Source organism: Chrysemys picta, chromosome 11 (assembly GCF_011386835.1).
Source record: "Chrysemys picta bellii isolate R12L10 chromosome 11, ASM1138683v2, whole genome shotgun sequence".
Lineage (NCBI taxonomy): Eukaryota > Metazoa > Chordata > Testudines > Emydidae > Chrysemys > Chrysemys picta.
The window spans coordinates 40,395,688-40,417,140 of NC_088801.1; the positions used below are offsets into that span (position 1 = coordinate 40,395,688).

Sequence of the window (21,453 nt, forward strand, 5' to 3'; positions counted from 1 at the left end):
TGGTTCTTTGTGCTGCAATAAGCTGAACCACTCTGATTCTTTCCCAGTAAATTGTGGGAGAACTTGTTTGCCCTTCAAGCCCTTGGGGGAATTGTGGGGAGCCCTATCAGCATTTGAGTGATTAGCCTGTGTGCTCACTGCAATGTGGGCAGATTATCAACCCAACTGAATGCATCACTCAGATTTTAGCCTACAGCCCCAGACAAGCCAACTAGCCTGGGTTAAAATCACCACCAAATTCAGGTGAGAGGTTCTTTTTGGGGTGGAGAAGGCGTAGGGGCAATGCCCAGGTAGCAGCCTGAGTTAGTTCTACAGTGAAGGCATACCCTAACTGCATATAAGCACTCTCTGTTCCCTTCTTCTGCCTCAGCCCCGAGCTTTCTTTCTGGGAAAGAACTGTTTGACCAGGACTTCATGGTTTAATTAGGTGGGCATAGGTGCTAGCTCTCCTTTCTGAAGTTGTTGTGCAATACACAGGAACCTCAGACAGGTTTGCCTGGAGTTGGCTTCTGGTCAGTCCCCAGTCTGACAAAAGAAAGTGCTTAATCCTTTTAGTGATAATCTGGGTGTGGTTACTGAATGGTATCTCTAGGTCTAGGCCATCCAGTTAATTCTTGCTATGCACGGTTTCATACTGAATGCTTATATATCGATGACTCATATCGTGCATAACATTAACACCTTCTGCCGTGACGATATATATTTGTGGTGTTAATTATTGTAACAGTGAATCAGGACAGCATTCAGATTTTGTGTGTGTATGTGTGTACGTTGGCTGCCTATTGCTATAATATACAGTTGTCGATTCCAAATGGACGACTGACTTCATACCATTTTTTGTCTCAAGATTTATAGAGTCTGCCAGCCATAAGAAGGAATTTTTCAAACGCGTATCTCCACAACCTGTTTTTATTATTAGTAGCAGAAGATTTTAGAGGTAGTTTTATACAGCAATACAGTGTTGCCCCTTTTGACCCAAGCAGTTATCCAATATTTAGGGTCTTGTGGATTGTTTCCGACAGGAGGGGAAATAGATGATGAAGTCACATATTTCTTTGATGTAGTTCTGTTCTCCTGAACACAGTAAGAATCAAACAGGAAACAGTTTGTGTGCTCACAGTTCCAAGCCTCTTCTTCAGCCCACACTGTACCCAAAAGTGCTCTCTCTTGCGGTATGTCTACACTACAGCTGGGAGTGTGCTTCTCAGTGCGGGTAGACAGACACATGCTAGTTCTGCTTGAGCGAATGTGCTAAGAGTAGTAGTGTTGTCGGGGTAGCAGGGTGGCAGGTTGGGCTAGCTGCCCACATACGTACCTCAGGGGGCTGGCCCCGGTGAGTTTGTACTCAGGCAGCTAGCCCAGGCTGCACTGCTGCTTTTAGTGCACTCACCAGGGCCGGCTCCAGGCACCAGCCCACCAAGCATGTGCTTGGGGCGGCGCCTGGAGGGGGGCAGCGCGGCGGGGCGCTCAGGCCCGAGAGCGGGGCCGCGACTGGGCTCGCCGCCCTCCCCGCGGCGCTCTGGCCGGTCGGGGAGAGCAGAGAGCTGCGGCGGGCTCGCCACCCTCCCCCCAGCGCTCTGGCTGCCGGGGGCTCTCCGCCCTGCTCCCGGCGCTCTGGCCGCTGGGGAGAGCGGAGAGCCCCGGCCAGACTCTCCGCCCTTCTCCCGGCGCTCTGGCCGCCGGGGGCTCTCCGCCCTCCCCCTGGCGCTCTGGCCGCTGGGGAGAGCGGAGCCGCGGCGGGCTCGCCGCCCTCCCCCCGGCGCTTCGGCCCGGTCGGGGATTGCGGGCCCGGGGCCAGGCTCGGCGCCCTCCCCTGCCTTGAGGGGGGCGGGGGGCGGCGGGTGGCTTTTTTGCCTAGGGTGGCAAAAAAGCCAGAGCCAGCCCTGGCACTCACTCAAGCAGAGCTAGCATGTGTCTATCTACCTGTGCTGGGGAGCACGCTGCCATCTGCATCTTAGACATACCCTCAGGGTCATGTTACAAGCACTTCTCTGGATGTCTCTGGGGCTTCCTTGCTGCTTTCTCTGTCTACTTCTGTAGTGTTTCTGATGCTTCTTTCCACACACACAGCTCTCTCAAGCAATATGCAGCCTCCAGTCAAAGCTCTCCTACATATCTCAGTTCACTGGCCTGGCATGTAGCCTATGTTTTGGCCTCCTGAGTACAATCCCGTGGGAGACCCAGGTACGTACTCTGGGAGTTAGCCCCTCCCACCGCTCACATGGCTGCGTTTACTCATTTTTAGCATGCTAGCTCGATCCGAGTTAGTGTGGGAATTTCTACTTAGGCTGGAAATTAGTGTGGACATACCCACAGTGCAAGTAGTAAGATCTTGAGGGGGAAAGAAGGACAGATTAGGAAGGTAGGGAGAAAGCATGGGGAAGAGAGAACATATGAAGAAAGACAAGAAGAGGACACAGAGAGAGAAGGAGACAAGAAATTGGGAAAGGAAGGAGAAAAAAATTTAATAGATGGGAGAGAGAGCAGGTTAGTGCAAAGCTATAAAAGGCACCTGGTGAACAGGGAATATCCACAATAGGAAAAAAGGTGATTTTTTTTTTTTTTAGCATGTGCTAGCTAACACACTGTAAAATTCTAGTATGGACAAGGCAGTTTGTAGTTTTTACATGTGTTACCAGGTCAAGATAAATAAATGGGGGAGGGAGACTATTGTTTATCTCAGTCTTTTAACTCATCTTTCAACTACAACTGCCTGGTCATGTATTAATTGCCATGTCTTAGCTAACACAGGCTAAAAAATACTTTTTTTTCCTAGTGAAGACAAGGCTATGCAGTCACATATTACTGGCTAAATTCTGCTGTAATTTACACTGGTATAAATTCTGAGCAACACCATTGTCAATATTCTGCTACTTTCATGTAGTTTTAGATAGAAACCAGAAAATAGGCAGTGGGAGATTTTCTCCAGGAGCCATATCTAGTGATTTGTCATTTCTAGCTATATAATTAACTCTAGTTGCTTCTGATGGTTAGGAATTATTGGTCTGTCCTGAATTTCTTCATCCTTTGGAAAACAGTTTCTTTTGATCCATCCTGATTAGGAGATTTTAACTTTTGTTCTGCTTACAAATAAAAATCTCTTGATGATCCCTACTGAAATCCTTGTTTATTCCAAAAAGGGATGTTCCTCTGCTTCTGGCATAACTACAGCACTATGTCTGAATTCTCACCAAAGAGTTTCAGTCCCAACAGCTGATAGGTTACCGACAACTGTCTGCTTGTAATTGGCCACCCAGACTGGAAATAGCATAATAAATGACATCCTTTCAACCAACACAGCTTTCTTATTCACTCTCATCTCTGTTTAGTGTTTCAACTGTATTTTTAAAAAGACTGACACCTTTTCAGACTTGTGAGAACTCTTTCATCCATTATTTTCTCACAAGTACTAAATCACAACCTGCTCTTTGTGCGCCCTTCTAATACCGAAGCTGGGAGGGGGCAGCAGATAGCAGGAGTTGGCCCCTGGGTTTATGGGGCCATGATCAATATTTTTGTCAGTAATTAGATGTTTGAATTATTAGCATATCAGTAGCATTACTAGTGCTTTTAGACTTTGTTTTCACTACCACAAAGTTCTATTTTTACAGTAACTACCATGTGTTTGCTATCTTGCTGAAAATCCTAGCGGAGAAAAGTGCAGTGTAGCTAGACGAGGTCAATATTGTACCCTCTACCCAGATTTGATCTCACCTAACTACATTGCAGTAAAAGCTGTCTGTGCCTTATCTCCACTAGGAGTTTTACATAACATGCATTAGCTATCGTACTGTAAAAACACACCTTTTTTGGCAGTGAAGACAAAGTCATAATTATCAGGGGGGAACTAGCTTGCGAAGTTGTAGAAGTGCTGCTGATGCAAGGTTGAGAACATACAATTTGGGAGCTGCAGGAAGGTAAAGCAGTAGTGAAGAGGACTGTAGTAGACCACAAATGCAACGATTAGGCACCTCACACAAGTTTCTCTCTCAACTCCAGAAACAAGCCTCTACCCCTTGAGGCAAAGGAGAAATCCCATAGCTGTTAGTAGTAGTAGTAGTAGTAGTAGTTCCTGTTTACTCCCTGTGGGATAGCCACTAGAGGGCAACATGCAACCTACAAAGCCAGTACATAACAGTATATTACATACAAGTTGTACTGCTTTTGTACCTGTCAATTTTTAAACAGTTTCACAGGTTTTTGTAAATAGATGGGATATGCTAGGCAGGCCCTTTTCTAGAATGGTTGTTCTGTGGGAGGCTCCAGGGGCTGGTTCTCCATGTGGAGATGCTATATTCCATACCACATTTGTGTCCCCAAATGAATTCAAACATAGTCTTTATCTTTTCCCTCACGGTTCATTTGAAAGTCATTATTTACCACCCTTTCTTCCCATTCCCTCTATAACCCGAGTACATGTGGCTGTCATTGCAGCATCATGTCTTCATAAGGGAAGGCAGGGGATGCACTTCCTTTGGAGATTATGTCAACACTATTCCTTAAATCATCTGGCAGTGTGGTCAGAGATCAATTTACCTGGCAGCCTCTGCACTCTCTGCTTACCAGTAGTGGCACCTGCAGAGGGAATAGAAGCTGCAAGGTGGCTCTGAAACCTAGAGCCCACCTTCCTATGGCACCATAAGACAGTACCATCAGGCTACAAAGCTGGTCTCTGGTTCTTCTTTTATTGAGTCTCTTCATCCTTGAGGTGTGAAATGAGAATTAGAGAATTTGTGCATATTGGTTTTCAGGTTTTGTGGTTATGAACAAAAGGGATTTCACATTCTGATCCTTATGCAAAAAAAGGGTAAACATTCTTTCATTTTTGGAACATAAAGATTATGCAGAAAGTGTGCGACTAAAGCCCCTGGTAGTTTTCTATGGCATATATGAATATTTATAACATTTAGAAGCCTAGGCTAGGAATGGATTAGCAGATAATGTGCTGGCCTGCTGCCACTCTTCTAGGCAGCATAAAACTTGAAACGGTATTGTTGTGTGTATATATAGCATACTGCTAGTAGCAGTTGCTATTGTGTTACATGGTTGGTTCTATTTCAGATGGCTCCATATTTAGGTTTATATGGCTTTTCAATAATGGCCTTTCGTAGCATAGTGAGTAAACAGAGGCTAATTTTTGGAGATATTAACCTGAGACAATCCCAAAATGAAGAAAAGTTTATGGTGCTAACAATTGAACTTCTGTGTTAATGTTTGCTCAGTAATACAACCCTTCATCTACATGTAGTAAAACTCCACTATTAATGGATCAAAAGAAGAGAATCCACCATATTTGCAAGGCACTGGTAAAATAAATCTGTTTTTTCTTTATGAGCCAGTGATATGTTCAACTCACACCTTTTATGTCAATACTTGTGAAGTGTACAGGACGTACAAAGAGCCATGTGAATGGAGCTTTTTGTAGGATGTATGATGTGCTTCTGGGATCATCTCATTGGGTTGAAGCAACATATTCTGCTGTGTTAACTCCCACTTCCAAAATCCTTGCTGTTGCATCACTGCCTGCATCCCTCTGAATGAAAAGGATTGGATGAGACTATCTTTAGAGCCATGCAACACCGCTCCTTAAAATGGAATCCTTCAGACAGTTCAGTGAGAGAAGATACTCCTTTCCAAACAAGAGGCTAAATGCACAACTTCCAGTTTCCTAATTTTGAATAGTCCATAAAGGGAGAAGCTTAGAGTTAGAACTTTTGGAAACTCATACTCCTGATTTCTTTCATCTTTCTGAACTGCACACAATAGACTTGTCCTGATCCCCAATGTTACTCCAATATACAGAACATCCCCAAAATAAAGAAAATACATGGGGTGAAAAAGTTTCAGTGATGCTTGTCTCTTACCACAAGGTAAGATTCTCAACCATAAAATTGGATCCAAAACTAATCAAACTTTGGAGAAGTTTGAACATAGCTCTAGATCCAAACTTCATGGCTCAGTTCAAATTTTTTTTGAAGTGAGGCCTAAGACACTGAAGATTTGTAAGTATAGAAAGATAAGGCTGCATGTTTCCAACAAACACCCAGCAATATACAGGTCAAGCAACTTTAACCATCATCTTGAAAGACAGAACTTTCTGAAGTGCCTCCCCTAAAAGAAGTAATTCTGGAAGCCGCATCAAGGCATTAGTCAGCCAGCCTTGTTCAATGCTATGAAACCTCTCCTGGAAATACTTATTTTAAGGGAATATATCCTGAAATAGTATGATCAGAATAGCAACACCACTAGTAATTGTGTTAGCCAAAACTACATGGCTTCCACAGAAGTATGTAACATATCTGTTTCCAGAGCATACTCAAGTGTTTTCCAGTTTGATTAGGTTAGACTTCCAAGCTTGATCCTACAAGGCACTGTGCACTCTGGGTTGATCCAGCACAACTCTTAGATATGTCTTTATCATTAAGTATCTGAGTAGCCTTAGTGAAGTCAATTGGATTACTCATGTGCTTAATGTTAAGAACATGCAAGAGAATTTGCAGGATTGGAGCCTTAGATTGTAAACTCCTAAAGGAGAACACCATGCACACCTGTAATACTAGACAAGTAATAATAATTATTTGGAGAAGTGTAAAAAGAACTAAGGTAATGTAGCGTTAAAATTATTTTTACTTGAGGGCTCTTTATCTATTTAATTTTGTATCTGTTTATCTAGAGAGTATAAAAAATAATCCTTGGTCCATATGCCCAAAATGTTGGCAAAGTTGTGATGTACACTCAGGCACCTCTTGCGCACTATCACAGGCTAGTTACATATTGTGTAGGTATTAGATTTCTCATGTTGATCAACAATCATGCCAGTCTTGGTATACTTTACATGCTGCATTAAAATGTCTGAGATTACTCCATTCATGTGTATGAAAAATGTCAGTTACAAGCCTGTTCTGGAGTAGTGCTTACTATTTTCCTCTGAGCTGTTGGGTTAAGAGCTATTTTATTTTCACATAACATCCTAATCTGTGGGGGGTTTTTTTGCGAGGCATCTAAATTTAACCAGACAATTCTCTCACTACTCACTAGTTGGAAATAGGCTATTCCACTGTATGGGTTTATAATTTTCTTGATCATCTTAATTTCCAGTGTGTGTAAAACAGCCTTTTGAGAATATGCTGTGAAAGTATGTTAACATATAACTATTAGAATATGTTTTAACATGTTAAATGTGTTGGAACACATGAGAACAAACTTCAGATTCTTTGTAGCAATAGCAATTTTGCCATTTGAAACTTTTTTCCTACTTCTTCTTCTTCTTCTTAATTTAAATAAGTAAATTAAATCACAAGCTTTCATGCCTAAATCAAACTCCCCAACTATGGAAATTCAGATTTACTCCTGAAGTTGTAATTTAATTGATACTTTGCTCAGCCAGGAGAACATTATCTATCAGGTGACAATTGAGCCAGTGAGTTAAGTTTGGGGTTGTAGAATTAGATTTCAACTTCCTTGCTTTTTGTTTAATCAGCTGCAATTCTACTCTGAAACATTACTGTAAAATAGCACTTCTTCCTTATCAGATCTACCCCCCATGTTTATTAAGTCACTGTGGCTTACTTTAGGGACTGCAATAATTTTTTACTACATTTTACTCTTGTTTCCACTGCAAAACAAGCACATCCAGGAGGGACTGAGTTGGATTCTGTTCCTTCCTGTGAATTATCAACAAAAGTTTCAACTCCAGCTGTAGAAAAAGAAAAGAATCCAAGCTGGATTTGCAGGACTGGGTGAAATTTTGGCGCCACTGAAGACAATGGCAAAACTTCTCTTGATTTCAGTAGGGCCAGGTTTCCACCCATCAGCTTTTTAATTATAAACTGAGCACACTTCATCAGGAAATCAGTAAACATGGATCCCCAGGATGCCATTTTTACAGCCATTTTTCAAAGTGGAGTTGCATTTTAACTCAAACCCGTAATAAAATTTGAAATATCTTAAAGTGCTCAGTAATTTAATGGAATGTGCTCTAGAATGTCCTTGCTGTTAGGAACTAGTGATCTTAAAATTAAAGTTGAGTATTGGTGTGCAGAGGGTTTGGGATAACCCTTTTGTTTCGTGTGGAGGTGGGAGCAAATTGAGGGGGCGGGATAGCTCAGTGGTTTGAGCATTGGCCTGCTAAACCCAGGCTTGTGAGTTCAGTCCTTGAGGGGGCCACTTGGGGATCTGGGGCAAAATCAGTACTTGGTCCTGCTAGTGAAGGCAGGGGGCTGGACTTGATGACCTTTCAAGGTCCCTTCCAGTTCTAGGAGATGGGATATCTCCATTAATTATGCTTATAGCAAGGTTAAATATTAAAGGAACTGATTCTAACTTATACTAAGGCCCCTTTACACCACTTAGAAAATGGAAATCACATTTATGCCCACTTTGAGGCCCATGTAAATGAGAATCAGACCCAAAATGTCAGGGCAACGTTAAAATTCTGAATCTTTAACATCATTTAAATGTTTTAATTGACTTTGTCAGTATCTTCAGACCTGTGCTTAGTTCAAATGATGAAATACGATGTTTGTTTTCTGTTTGCATCCTCCACCAAGAAGGACACTTAAAATACATTTTCTTTTCAGCGTATGATCGCCAACACTGTAAGGACAGTGAAATTTTGCCGAAGCCAATCTTTCAGTAAGTGTATTGCGATACGTGCATTGTCAGAATTATCATTGGTAATTGGAATGTTAAAAATGAGTTTGTTGTGGATGATAAAGACATACTGGATAATGCATTTTGAGGCTATTGTTTCAATAGTTTCACCATACTTTGTGGTCATGCACAATGACAGAGGTCTGATCAACCAGACTGAATAATTTCAGCCTCACTTTGCTAAAGAGCACCACTCAGTCTCTGATTTTCTTTTTAACACAGCAGCCTCCTATCCTTCTTCACAGAAAGCAGAATAAAAGAAACACTTATAATGGAATAGATTTTTTTTTCCATCCTAGCACCAGAATCTCTTGTTGACTAAACTTTTTCTTTGTTCCAGGCAGCATCTCGGTTGGACATCTCTCTTTTTTAATTTTGATTTATTAGGCACTCTGAGACCTTCAGATATAAATGATTTAGAAATTAAAATATACTCTCATTATCTTCTAGATGTAAACACACACACATATCTTCAGTTAAAGTCCATGGACATATGCACATACATTGAGAATAAAGAAAACCCTTTAGTTTGCACACAGTGTAGATTCTGCATCCTCTTCTTTTCTAACAGAAGAGTGAACGTTTGTAAAGCACTTAGTGCGTATTGCTGTGAAGCAGCAGTTGCTCAGCTCTGAAGTCACCAGTCTGTGGAACAATATATAGCAATACTTTAATAAATATTGCAGGAATGCCTACAGTGCAATGACATTATATTGTATAACTAGAGTAAAAAAGTGATTAAATTAAACACAAAAGACTTGATTCTCCCCTGGCTAGCGTCTTGTGTGGTCATTTAGGGAATGTCTAGATAAATTGCTTTTAAAAATCAAGTTAACTAACTTGATTTAAAACAGCCCTTATACCTCATGTAGACACAGTTTAATGCCTTTATAATTGTGTTACCCGATCAAGTTGTAGCTTAGGCTCTGCCTATGGGTTTGTCTACATTGCAAGAGAAGGTGTGATGGTAGTGTGGGTAGGGGTACCCATGCTAACTTTAATCTAGCTACCATCTACCAATGTAGATGTGATGGCACAGGCTTCAGCAAAAGCTAGCCACCCTAGTACCTGGAGCCTGGGTATGTACTCAGTTTCTAGCCCTTGCTGTAGCGCATGCTGTCAGATTGTTCAAGATATTTAGACATCTAAAGATGATAGTGGGATCTTCAGAAGCATGTGAACACCTAACTCCTGCTGAAACCAATCAGTTAGGTGGTAGTCACTTTTGAAAATCCTACTAGGTGCCTATCTCCATCTTGACAAATCTGGCCCAGGGAGCTTTTAGATTGTAAGCCAGTGACTGTCACTTATTATATGTTTTTACAACACCTAACATAATGGGTCTGAAGCTGCTTGGCCACTAACACCACCACCTTGCAAATGTTAAATAATAATGAATTAAGGACTACATTGGTTCATAAAGGGCACCTAAAGCAATTTTACAGTTTGGAGCCAGTGTGAGCTCTCCTAGGTCAACAGTAGATATTACTAAACTGTTAAACTATACTAACTAGCTGTGTAATTATTACTATTGAGTATTAAGCTAGGTATAAAACTTCACCCAAGGGCCATCAATTTGAGAGAATGTAGCCAAGGACACCAAGAAGCAGAGTTATTCTATAGGAAAAATAATACAAGATAAGAAAAATATAAAATACACTGGGGAGAGTGAATTCAGATGGAGAAGAATAGTTGAAGACAGATTTCTAAACATTTTATTTTTACTGCACCAGTATCTGGTGTTTACCTATAGTAGATTTCTGAAAAGAAGAGTTATATATTCTACTCAGATTTTTGTTTGACCAAGTGTACCAATCCTACATCATTTCTGTTTCTTCAGATCCTGACGCAGCTCTAACTAATAAGAACCATCAGGATGTACGGAGCTATGTACGACAATTAAATGTGATTGACAACCAGAGAACTTTATCACAGATGTCTCACCGACTAGAACCACGTCGAGCATAAACATTTAAAGTGACTACAAGAAATGATTTTTTTCCAGTCAAGGTCATCTATTAAGAACTCCACTTATTCTGCTACTGCATTGCCACTACAAAAATAAGCAAAAACATATTCTAAAATCCTAGGTAACGCACAATGTACCAGCCCTCAGAGAAGTTTGACTAATGAAGAGTTTATACATTGTAACTGTGAGGGTGCACCTTGGGTACTGTTCATTCATTTTAAGGTGAGGCAAAATTCCTGTAACTAGTGAAAATAAAAACAAGAGGTAAAATAGCCAGAAGAGCTGGTGAAACGTGCACCAAAAACTCCGAATAGTTCTAAGGAATGTAACAGTGTTTCTTTTCTCTAATTAAAAATACAATATTTTAAGATTTATTATCCAGTTCGAGGCCAAAATCTGCCATTAGTTTTGCATGTTCAGTTCACATTAACTTCAATGAGAGATGTATGTAAGAAACCAGTGGCAGAATTTGGGCCCAAGCTAGGTCCAATGGTATATTTCCAGGGTTTGGTATTCAGGGAGCTATTGAAAAAAATGTTTACTTATTAAACACTCATGTATTAATAACAATTTCACACCTTAACCACATTTGCATACAACTGTAAAGCACTCTGGCCATTTAAGTTACCCTGGCAGGACTGAACTGCCATGTTTTGAATTATAAATAGATTAATATTTGTAATTTTACTTCTTTTGAGGTTTTCTTAAACTACCAACCAGGATTTTAGAAAATTTCAATTTGAAGCAATGAGCTTTATAAAATCAGTAGCATAAAGGTAGCAAGAGACTGGTTCCAAAAGAGCACAAAATGCACAAAGACAATATTTTCCTGGACATTATAATCTTAAATATCAGCTACAATTAGTTGTGGATTATTAAAACATACTTTCTGGACTTAAACATTTACAAATATTTCAATTTTTAGCAATTGTTTTGCACTTTCAAATAGACTGTAAATAGAAAAGTTAATTCCTCATGTTCTAGAGTATTTATTTGTTTATGTAATAGCTATTGTGCCAAAATAATTGCTTTTTATTTATTTTATTTAGCATGTAATTGAAGTACAGTTTTTCTGTCTTTATACTTAGTCTGCACTTTATGTGTAGGAATTGTGTAAGGTATGTTTTCTGTAAATAACATGCAGTATCTTAATTAAATGTAATTGCTTAAAAAGATTTGTTCACTGTCTTTAACATCTTTTGTGTGTACTCCAATCTTCATTCCTGCATAAAAACAGATGATGTTAGCAGGCTGGAGGAGTGAACTTCAATTGAACTTTGCTAGGTGTTGAACTGCAATGGGGTCCTCCCGTTTCTACACACAATGGTCAATTCTGTCCTCATTTAAACCTGTTCAGCCCCATCACTATCTTTGGGAGTTGAACAGCTTGAAAAGAGGCTTGTTTAGCTAATTTGTTTGGGGTTCCAGAGAAAACTCCCCCTCTGAATCAGCGTGAGGCTAGAAACCTTATAAATTTCAAGTATTCAGAAATAATCAAGAAATAAACAGTATCCCCAATAATGTCACGGCAAACCTGGTGGCTGAACTTTGTGACTTTGTCCTCACCCACAACTATTTTACATTTGGGGACAATATACCTTCAAGTCAGTGACACTGCTATGGGTACCCAAATAGCCCCACAGTATGCCAACGTTTTTATGGCTGACTTAGAACAACGCTTCCTCAGCTCTTGTCCCCTAAAGCCCCTACTCTACTTGCACTACATTGATGACATCTTCATCATCTGGACCCATGGAAAAGAAGCCCTTGAGGAATTCCACCATGATTTCAACAATTTCCATCCCACCATCAACCTCAGCCTGGACCAGTCCACACAAGAGATCCACTTCCTGGACACTACAGTGCTAATAAGTGATGGTCACATAAACACCACCCTATACCAGAAACCTACTGACTGCTATACTTATCTACATGCCTCCAGCTTTCATCCAGACCACATCACATGATCCATTGTCTACAGCCAAGCTCTAAGATACAACCACACTTGCTCCAGTCCCTCAGACAGAGACAATCACCTTCAAGATCTCTATCAAGCGTTCTTAAAACTACAATACCCACCTGCTGAAGTGAAGAAACAGATTGACAGAGCCAGAAGTCACCTACTACAGGACAGGCCCAAGAAAGTAACAGAACGCCACTAGCTGTCACCTTCAGCCCCCAACTAAAACCTCTCCAGCGCATCATCAAGAACTACAATCTATCCTGAAGGACGATACCTCACTCTCACAGATCTTGGGAGACAGGCCAGTCCTTGCTTACAGACAGCCCCCCAACCTGAAACAAATACTCACCAGCAACCACACAACAAAAACACTAACCCAGGAACCTATCCTTACAACAAAGCCCCTTGCCAACTTTGTCCACATATCTATTCAAGGGACATCATCATAGGACTTAATCACATCAGCCACACTATCAGGGGCTCGTTCACCTGCACATCTACCAATGTGATATATGACATCATGTGCCAGCAATGCCACTCTGCCATATACATTGGCCAAACCAGACAGTCTCTACACAAAAGAATAAATGGATACAAATCAGACGTCAAGAATTATAACATTCAAAAACCAGCCGGAGAACACTTCAACCTCCCTGGACCCTCAATTACAGACCAAAAGTCACAATTCTTCAACAAAAAAACTTCAAAAACAGACTCCAATGAGAAACTGCAGAACTGGAATTCATTCGCAAACTGGACACCATTAAATTAGGCTTGAATAAAGACTGTGAGTGGATGGGTCATTACACAAACTAAAAATATTTCCCCATGCTAATTTTCCCCCTACTGTTACTAACACCTTCTTGTCAACTGTTTGAAATGGGCCATGCTGATTATCACTACAAAAGTTTTTTTTTCTCCTGCTGATAATCGCCCACCTTAATTGACTAGTCTTGTTAAAGTTGGTATGCCAACCCCCATTTTTTCATGTTCTCTGTACAGTAACTCCTCACTTAACGTTGTAGTTGTGTTCCTGAAAAATGTGACTTTAAGCGAAACGATGCTAAGCGAATCCAATTTCCCTATAAGATTTAATGTAAATGAGGGGGTTAGTTTCCAGGGAAATTTTTTTCGCCAGACAAAAGACTCTCTCTCTCTCTCTCTCTCTCTCTCTCTCTCTCTCTCTCTCTCTCTCTCTCTCTCTCTCTCTCTCTCTCTCTCTCTCTCTCTCTCTCTCTCTATATATATATATATATATATATATATAGTCTTTATATACAATCATCATCACTGTGTACCAGTATTAAATTGTTTGTTTAAAACTTATGCTGTGTGTGTGTGTGTGTGTGTGTGTGTGTGTGTGTGTGTGTGTGTGTGTGTGTGTGTGTGTAGATATATAGATATATATACTGGTACACAGTGATGATGACTGTGAAGCTTGGTTGAGGTGGTGGAATCAGGGGGTGGGATATTTCCCAGGGAATGCCTTGGGAAAATGATGAACTAGCATTTGGCTGAGCCCTCAAGGGTTAACTCGTTGTTAATGTAGCCTCACTCTACAAGGCAGCAGGCATGGAGGGAGGGGAGACAGCATAGCAGACAGAGACAGAGACACACACCGTGTGTGTGAGAGAGATGCACACTTCCCCTTTAAATTGCTGACTCCAGTCTTAAGTACACTGCCTTGTTAATTAAATCAGCTTGCTGAGACCGCAACTGCTGCCTGGAATCTCCCTCCATCCTGAACCCTGTAGTGTCCCCCCCCCTGCTCTATGGAAATAGGGTAAGCGGGGTGCAGGAACAGGGGGGAGAGGGACACCCTGACATTAGCCCCCCACTTCTCCCCTCCCCCCGTACTGCAAGCAGGAGTCTCCGGGAGCAGCTCCAAGGCAGAGGGCAGGAGCAGCACATGGCACTGGGGGAAGGGACAGCTGAATGCTGGCAATTGCTAGCCTGCTGGGCAGCTGCAGCACAGGGAACTTAGGGGAACGGGGAGCTGATAGGGGGGCTGCCAATCCACCCTGATTCCAAGCCCCCACCAGCTAGCTCCAACAGGCTGCACTTCCTGCAAGCAGTGGACAAAGCAGGCGGCTGCCAAACAACGTTAGAAGGGAGCATTGCACAACTTTAAACGAGCATGTTCCCTAATTGATCAGCAACGAAACAATGTTAACCGGGGTGACTTTAAGTGAGGAGTTACTGTGTGTGTGTGTGTGTGTGTGTGTGTGTGTATATATATATTTATTCTTTTGCGGAGGGACTGTCCGGTTTGGCCAATGTACATGGCAGAGGGGCATTGCTGGCACATGATGGCATATATGACATTAGTGGATGTGCAGGTGAATGAGCCCCTGATGGTGTGGCTGATGTGGTTGGGTCCTCTGATGCTGTTGCCAGAGTAGATATGGGGACAGAGTAGGCAACGAGGTTTGCAACGAGGTTTGCTATAGTGTATCCCTGTGGCCAAACCGGACAGTCCCTCCGCAAAAGAATAAATGGACACAAATCGGACATCAGGAATGGTAACATACATAAGCCAGTAAGTGAACACTTCAATCTCCCTGGTCATTCTATTACAGATTTAAAAGTCACTATCATTGCACAAAAAAACTTCAGAAACAGACTTCAAAGAGAAACAGCAGAACTAAAATTCATTTGCAAATTCAACACAATTAATCTGGGCTTGAATAGGGACTGGGAGTGGCTGGCTCACTACAGAAGCAGCTTTTCCTCTCCTGGAATTGACACCTCCTCATCTATTATTGGGAGTGGACTACATCCACCCTGATTGAATTGGCCCTGTCAACACTGGTTCTCCACTTGTGAAGTAACTCCCTGCTCTCCATGTGTCAGTATATAATGCCTGCATCTGTAACTTTCACTCTATGGATCCGAAGAAGTAAGGTTTTTACTCACGAAAGCTTATGCCCAAATAAATCTGTTAGTCTTTAAGGTGCCACCAGACTCCTTGTTGTTTTTGCCTTGAGTTAACTAATTCAAGTTAGAACATGCTTTTTCCCCTCAGTGAAGACAAGGCCAGGGAGGCAACCAAGTGAGTGACAACAACTTCTCCATCTGCTCTTGATTCCCACCCTGCATGGAGTTTACATTCTGTAGGTCCTCTGCAGTCAGAGCAACAGACTAGGTTGTGATGGGAGTGGGGAATGTGGTTTACCATGTATCTGTGTGATTGTCTATGCACTTTCTCTCACTGGGATCATTTATGGTAACATGAATAATCCATGGAGGCAGCTGCACAAATGCTGGGCTGTGCAGGCATTAGTGGATGACCAAAAGAAGGGTGCAAAATAGTGCTGACATTTGACATAATGATATTCTTTTCTCTTCCACTCACATCACCGCTACAGTCTCAGAGTAGCTGGATGCTTGTGATAAATGTATCAACTGTGAATTAAAAGTGACTATTATCATTATTCTTCAGAGCTGGCTCATGAACGTTTTGTGTTCTATCATTAGATTTCACCAACTAAGTATCAAGTGTGAACTCCCAAGCACTGTAACAACCTTAACATGGAATCACAGACAGTCTATCTTGCCACTCAAACAAGGTTGCCTTTGTGAGAGATGGTCCCTCACATGAAAAACATCACAACAATATTCAGGTCATTTCCAGTCCCAAAGGACCAGTCACTTACCCCAGGTCAACTGCATCTCAGATCACATACCAAAAACCGTGCTTGTAGCCAATCCTGTAATAAACTAACTAAAGATTTATTAACTAAGAAAAGGAAACAAGAGTTCTTTACAAGTTTAAAGCAGGTAAACATACACACACCCACAAATGAGTTCGAGTCTTAGGATCCAAAACATAACAGCGGCTGCTGTAATATGCAAGCTCTGTATATCTGTTAGAGCTAACCCAGGCTAAGCAGCTTGGGGATCCCTTGCTTATGCTTAGAAATATTGCCCTCTTTGAATTCCAAGCAGCATATTGATGATAATTTCTTCTTTACAGGGTTTTTAATGCCCTTCCACCAGAGTTCAAGCTGCAATGGGATGAGTATTTGTGCATGTCCCCTCTTCATGGGTTGTGGAGAAAACAATCAACAAAGTCTTTTGTCCACTGATGTTCCCCAGCGGTTTGTCTGGTGTCTATAGGCCTTTGTAGGGCAGGAGATGACATCTCTTGTGGTAAACTAGTATTTCACACATAGTAATGCTTCTTTCCTGTTTCCAGTTTCATAGTTACAAAGCAAACACTTAAATACTACTACTGTGATGGGGCACCTGCCACACACTGGCCTATTAGGGGTTAATAGACCCCTAGGGTGGCTGGGCAAAAAGCAGCCAATAGGAAAGGGGCTGCAAGGAGCAGCCAATCAGGGCCAGGCAGGTCCATACAAGAAGAGCTGCAGGGCAGAGCAAGTCCAGAAGCTGACTGGAGCTCAATGAGGGAAATCAGGCTCCTGCCTGGCAGAAGAGAACTAGCATCCCGGACAGAGCAGTGCTGTTAGCAGTGACTGGGGAGAGCTAAAGATGGCTCCTGATTGGCTGTAGGCATTTGCAAGCTGAGGCCCTGAGGCAAGGGCGAAGAGGGTGCCGGGAGCTGCAGGGAAGTGGTCCAGGGAAATGAACTAAGGAGTTGGAGGGGACACAGCAAGTGGCAGCCATCTACATGGTCCCTGGGCTGGGATTCAAAATAGTGGGCAGACCCAGGTCCGTCCCTGCCCCCGCTTGCCACTGAGGAAGTGGCCAGACAACTGACTGCAGTTGCCACTGAGGGAAGTGGCTGGATAGCAGACTGCAGATCCCCCGGAACGGGAGAGAAAAACACGTGACATGGCCGGATGGCTGTGTCATGAAGAGGACGCCATGGTCCTACGAGTAATGTGGGTCCTGGAGCAGAAGTGATGGTGGTGAGAACCACCAGAAGATGGTGGACTGGCTAGCAGAGCCAATCCCCAGGACAGCCAGCAGGAGGCGCCGCAGTGGTGAGTGAATACTGTCACAACTACCTTATAACATAGGATACAGATATTATAGGTGAGATAAATGCATGCAGCAACTCATAAGCATTTCATAAAGTCCAAACACTAAACACCTCTCTATAAATCTAATACTATTTTAACTAACAGATGAGTCAGATGGTTTCCAGCTATGCATTTGTCAGTGTTCAGTGAGGCCTAGGGGCCTTGGCATGAACTGGCATGCCAGTGTCACAGCAAATATGGGGACATTCTACACCTTTAAAAAAAAAACTTGGTATAGTAATATGGTATCAGTACATGATATGAAGGTTATCTTTGCACCCATAAAGCCTAGAAACTTCATTCTTTTACTCAAAGCTTAAATGCTACAGAAACTGATGAGACCACAAGGAAAGTGCTGAAGTGATATACCAGTAAGTATCTGCTCTGTCCCTGGATACAGCAAGTTAAGCAATTACACTGCTAAGAAATTCTCTATAGTAGTGCACAATTATTAGCATTCTAACCTATCACCTAGAAGCTATTTTAACTTACTGTCATCTTCCTAGACATTCAAAATGATCTAGAAAAAAATCTGCCAGTAATATACAGTGGAGACAAATGTTCAAAAAGTGGCCTCTTTTTTCCAAGTGAAAGCTATTTGCTGCTTTATATCTATATATATTTATATGACTCAAATCAATACAGAGATTTGTCGGATACAGGACATGCCCACAAGCAACGCATGTGACAACGTGAACTAAAACAAGTACAAACAGTTTAACAATCAGATTTTTGTCCTCCTTAATTTTAAATTGTAAGATTTCTGTCAGTTCATCATTTTCTTCAATCTTTTGTCCAAGGCTTCAGTCTAGTGTCTGGATGCATTTATTCCTTGCGTATATTGGTTTTTAATGCTGCAGACTCAGGCCAGACTTTGCTCTGTATCTGGCTATTTCCTCATTTGCTCAATATTTTTTTTCCTCAGCTTACCCTGTTCTTAAAATCTCTGGGAGGGTTTCTTTTTGTAATCTTTCTAGGATCATCCTTGTGATGTGGCTCTGTTCCAGTGGAACATGAACAGAGATCCATGTAGCATCTCCATGGTAACACACAAATGCAGATCGCATGCCTTAATTAAAGAGGTATAGAGCATTTTGAAATCCTCCACTGGAAGGTGCTATATAAATTATAAGTAGTATTATCTGAGGGTCTAACTCACCTCAAGTAGCTGAGATATGATACTGCTGCTCACAGTATAAATGCCTAGACTGAAATTCAATAGACAGAACTCTAGTCTGGCCAGGGAAAGACACTGAGGAGATATTAGGGTTCTCTGACTCCATGCATTGCGTTTGCTGCTGGAAGTCCGACCAAAAGAGTGTTTGGTTGCTTTTACTTACTGTGCAGCATCTGAGTGACTCATGGAGTGGTGAAAAGAATGACTGGAAAATCTGGCCTAAGGAGCAATTCCTGTGTCTATGCTACTTTGAACCTGCAGCTATAGGATGCAGCCTGACTTTGTGGTCATTGTCATGCTGTTTGGAGTGGTTCATGACCACGAGTGCCAACCTCAGGGCAGACTGTCAAAAAGCAGGGCAAACACCCAGACTGGTGGGATGTTCTATAATTAGATTTCACCAACTCAGTTACAGATGTGAATGCCTGGATGACTGTAACAATTTTGCCAGGGAGTCACAGACAGTCCCCTTGGGCACTCCAGTCTATCTTACCACCCAGGCAAGCTGGATTTAGTGATAAATGGTCACATATACCAAAAATCACAAAATATTCAGGTTGCTTCCAGTCCCAAGAGACTAGTCACTTACCCCAGCTCAATTTGTACCTTAGATCTCACACCAAAGACAACGCTGGTAGCCAATCCTATAGTGAACTAACTAAGGATTTATTAATTATGAAAAAGAAATGAGTTATTTACAAGGTTAAAGCGGGCAACATATAAGCACAAATGAGTTACAATCTATGGTTCCAAAAGGTGACAGTAATCTGTCAGCACTGAATGTCTTTTATGGGTAATCCAAGTTGACTCTGGGGATCACTGCTTTTGTTTCTTAGCTCCAGTCACTTGAGAGTCCAAACAGCAAAGAGATAAATGTTTCTTCTTGTGAGCATCTTTACCTGATCTTCCCCCAGAGTTCAAACTGATGGGATGAGAGCTCCTGCACGTAACTCCTTCCTGGGTGGATGGGACAATCAACAAATTTTTGGCCCATTAAGTCTTGATAGTCCATTTTGGTGGGTAGGGGAACCACTCCTGCTGCCCAGGTTCACAAGTTCAGAGCAGGCATTTTTACAATTATAAAGCAAAACTTTCATATTACCTTACAGCATGTACCTTACATTACAAGTAAGATTAATGCACACAGCAACTTACAAGCATTTTATAGACTAAACACATTCTTACAAGTCTAACACCTATCCTGAACATACATACAACTGAACGAGTCTGATTTCCAGCTATGAATTTGCCTGTACTCAGCTGATGCCTACAGCCTTGGCAAGAGCAGGCACCTGGACTGCCTGTCTCGCAGTCATTAAAACAGAACCCTCAGAAGTGGACACATAGCCCTTATGGATCCATCAAACCTCACCCCAAAATAGGAGGCAGTGTCTCTAACTCCACCCTCAGGCTCTAGGGTATATGATCCAGAAGAGAGAGTGCATGCTGACCAACAACTGCTGAGGACCAATTAGATTGTAAGATCTGCAGAATCTTGTGTATTTTGAACAGCATTTCGCATAATGAGGCCTCAAAATTGATTGTGGCTTTTGGGCACTACCACAATACAAATATTGGGGACCAAACTGATAGCAAAAAATGAGGCTGTCTCTCACACACATTTTGCTGCTGTTGGTGGTTGGTTGGTTGCTTTGTTTTTTAAAATTTCTCTGAAAATGTCAGGTGTTAGCCATTGCTGGGTAGGACAATGGAACAAGGGTTTGATCCATTACAGCACATCCAGTGTTCTCACGGTGAACGCAGTGTCCAAAATATTTTCTCTGGACACCTTCCTCAACTCTAACCTGTCATAAAAATGAGATAGCTACAGAGAAAATACTGCAATGGATTTGAATGAATTCTAGACTATCACAGTTTTCTGCTGCTAAGATGCAGTCAGTGAAGCACACAGATGAAGCACAAACAGAGAGAGAGTGCAAGAGAGACAAAAATTGATTTCCTTCTACTCAAAAAGACTGGGGCGAAACAATTCTGGAAAGTACAAGAACTTTTAATACAATTTAGAAATTGTACAAAATAAGTTGGAAAGAAATCAAAAGGTTTAACCTGCAGGAGTACATAGAGAGATAATGAGTTTTGCTTAAAGAAATGAAATGAAAAAGAAATATTTTAACAACGTAACTGCAGAAAATTGTAAGTCTAAATTGTTAACATAGCTTCTTAGCGAGGTCAATGGCATAATATACAGTACCTTAACCTCTTGCAGCAATTTTTAAACATCATGCAGCTTAAATAGACTTCTTCTGAATTCAGCAGTATTTCTTCTGGGAGACCTGAATGCAAATCAAGAGGTAATAGTGGAAGAAAATTAAAAGATGTGCTATTCTCATTTCATTTTTTGTACTGATAATAAGAAAAGCAGCATAGAGTGTGATATGGCAAAGTGAACCTCGCCCTTGAATAGGTTTTCTTTCACTGTTAATCTGAAATGCATTACACCCTGCTTTTTCAGATAATCATTATGTTCTTTACTGTATTCTGCATTAAAGTTTAGCAATCACAAGCAGCAGCTGTCACCAAAGGTCAATGTATTAGCAATCAAAGAAACTAATGACCAGATTTAAAAGTTATCATTAAAAATACTATCAGAAACCTCTATAACATCCAATCTTCACCTTGAGCATAAACACCCAGTGCAGTACTTTATATTTGAGGTGAGGATAAGTTAAAACCAAGTAAA

General features: G+C 41.6%; 1 protein-coding gene across 7 annotated transcripts in view; it reads left to right on the forward strand.

Annotated features, from left to right (window-relative positions):
• RAPGEF4 (Rap guanine nucleotide exchange factor 4) overlaps window positions 1–11,794 on the forward strand; it is a 299,132-nt gene extending 287,338 nt beyond the window's left edge. For all 7 annotated transcript variants that reach the window (XM_065561831.1, XM_065561832.1, XM_008178407.3 and 4 more), the window contains 2 exons: window positions 8,580–8,634; window positions 10,493–11,794. In XM_065561831.1, the coding sequence (XP_065417903.1) occupies window positions 8,580–8,634; window positions 10,493–10,620 (183 nt within the window). In that variant the 3' untranslated portion in view covers window positions 10,621–11,794. The remainder of the gene's footprint in view (window positions 1–8,579; window positions 8,635–10,492) is intronic.
• Window positions 11,795–21,453: the final 9,659 nt, after the last annotated feature.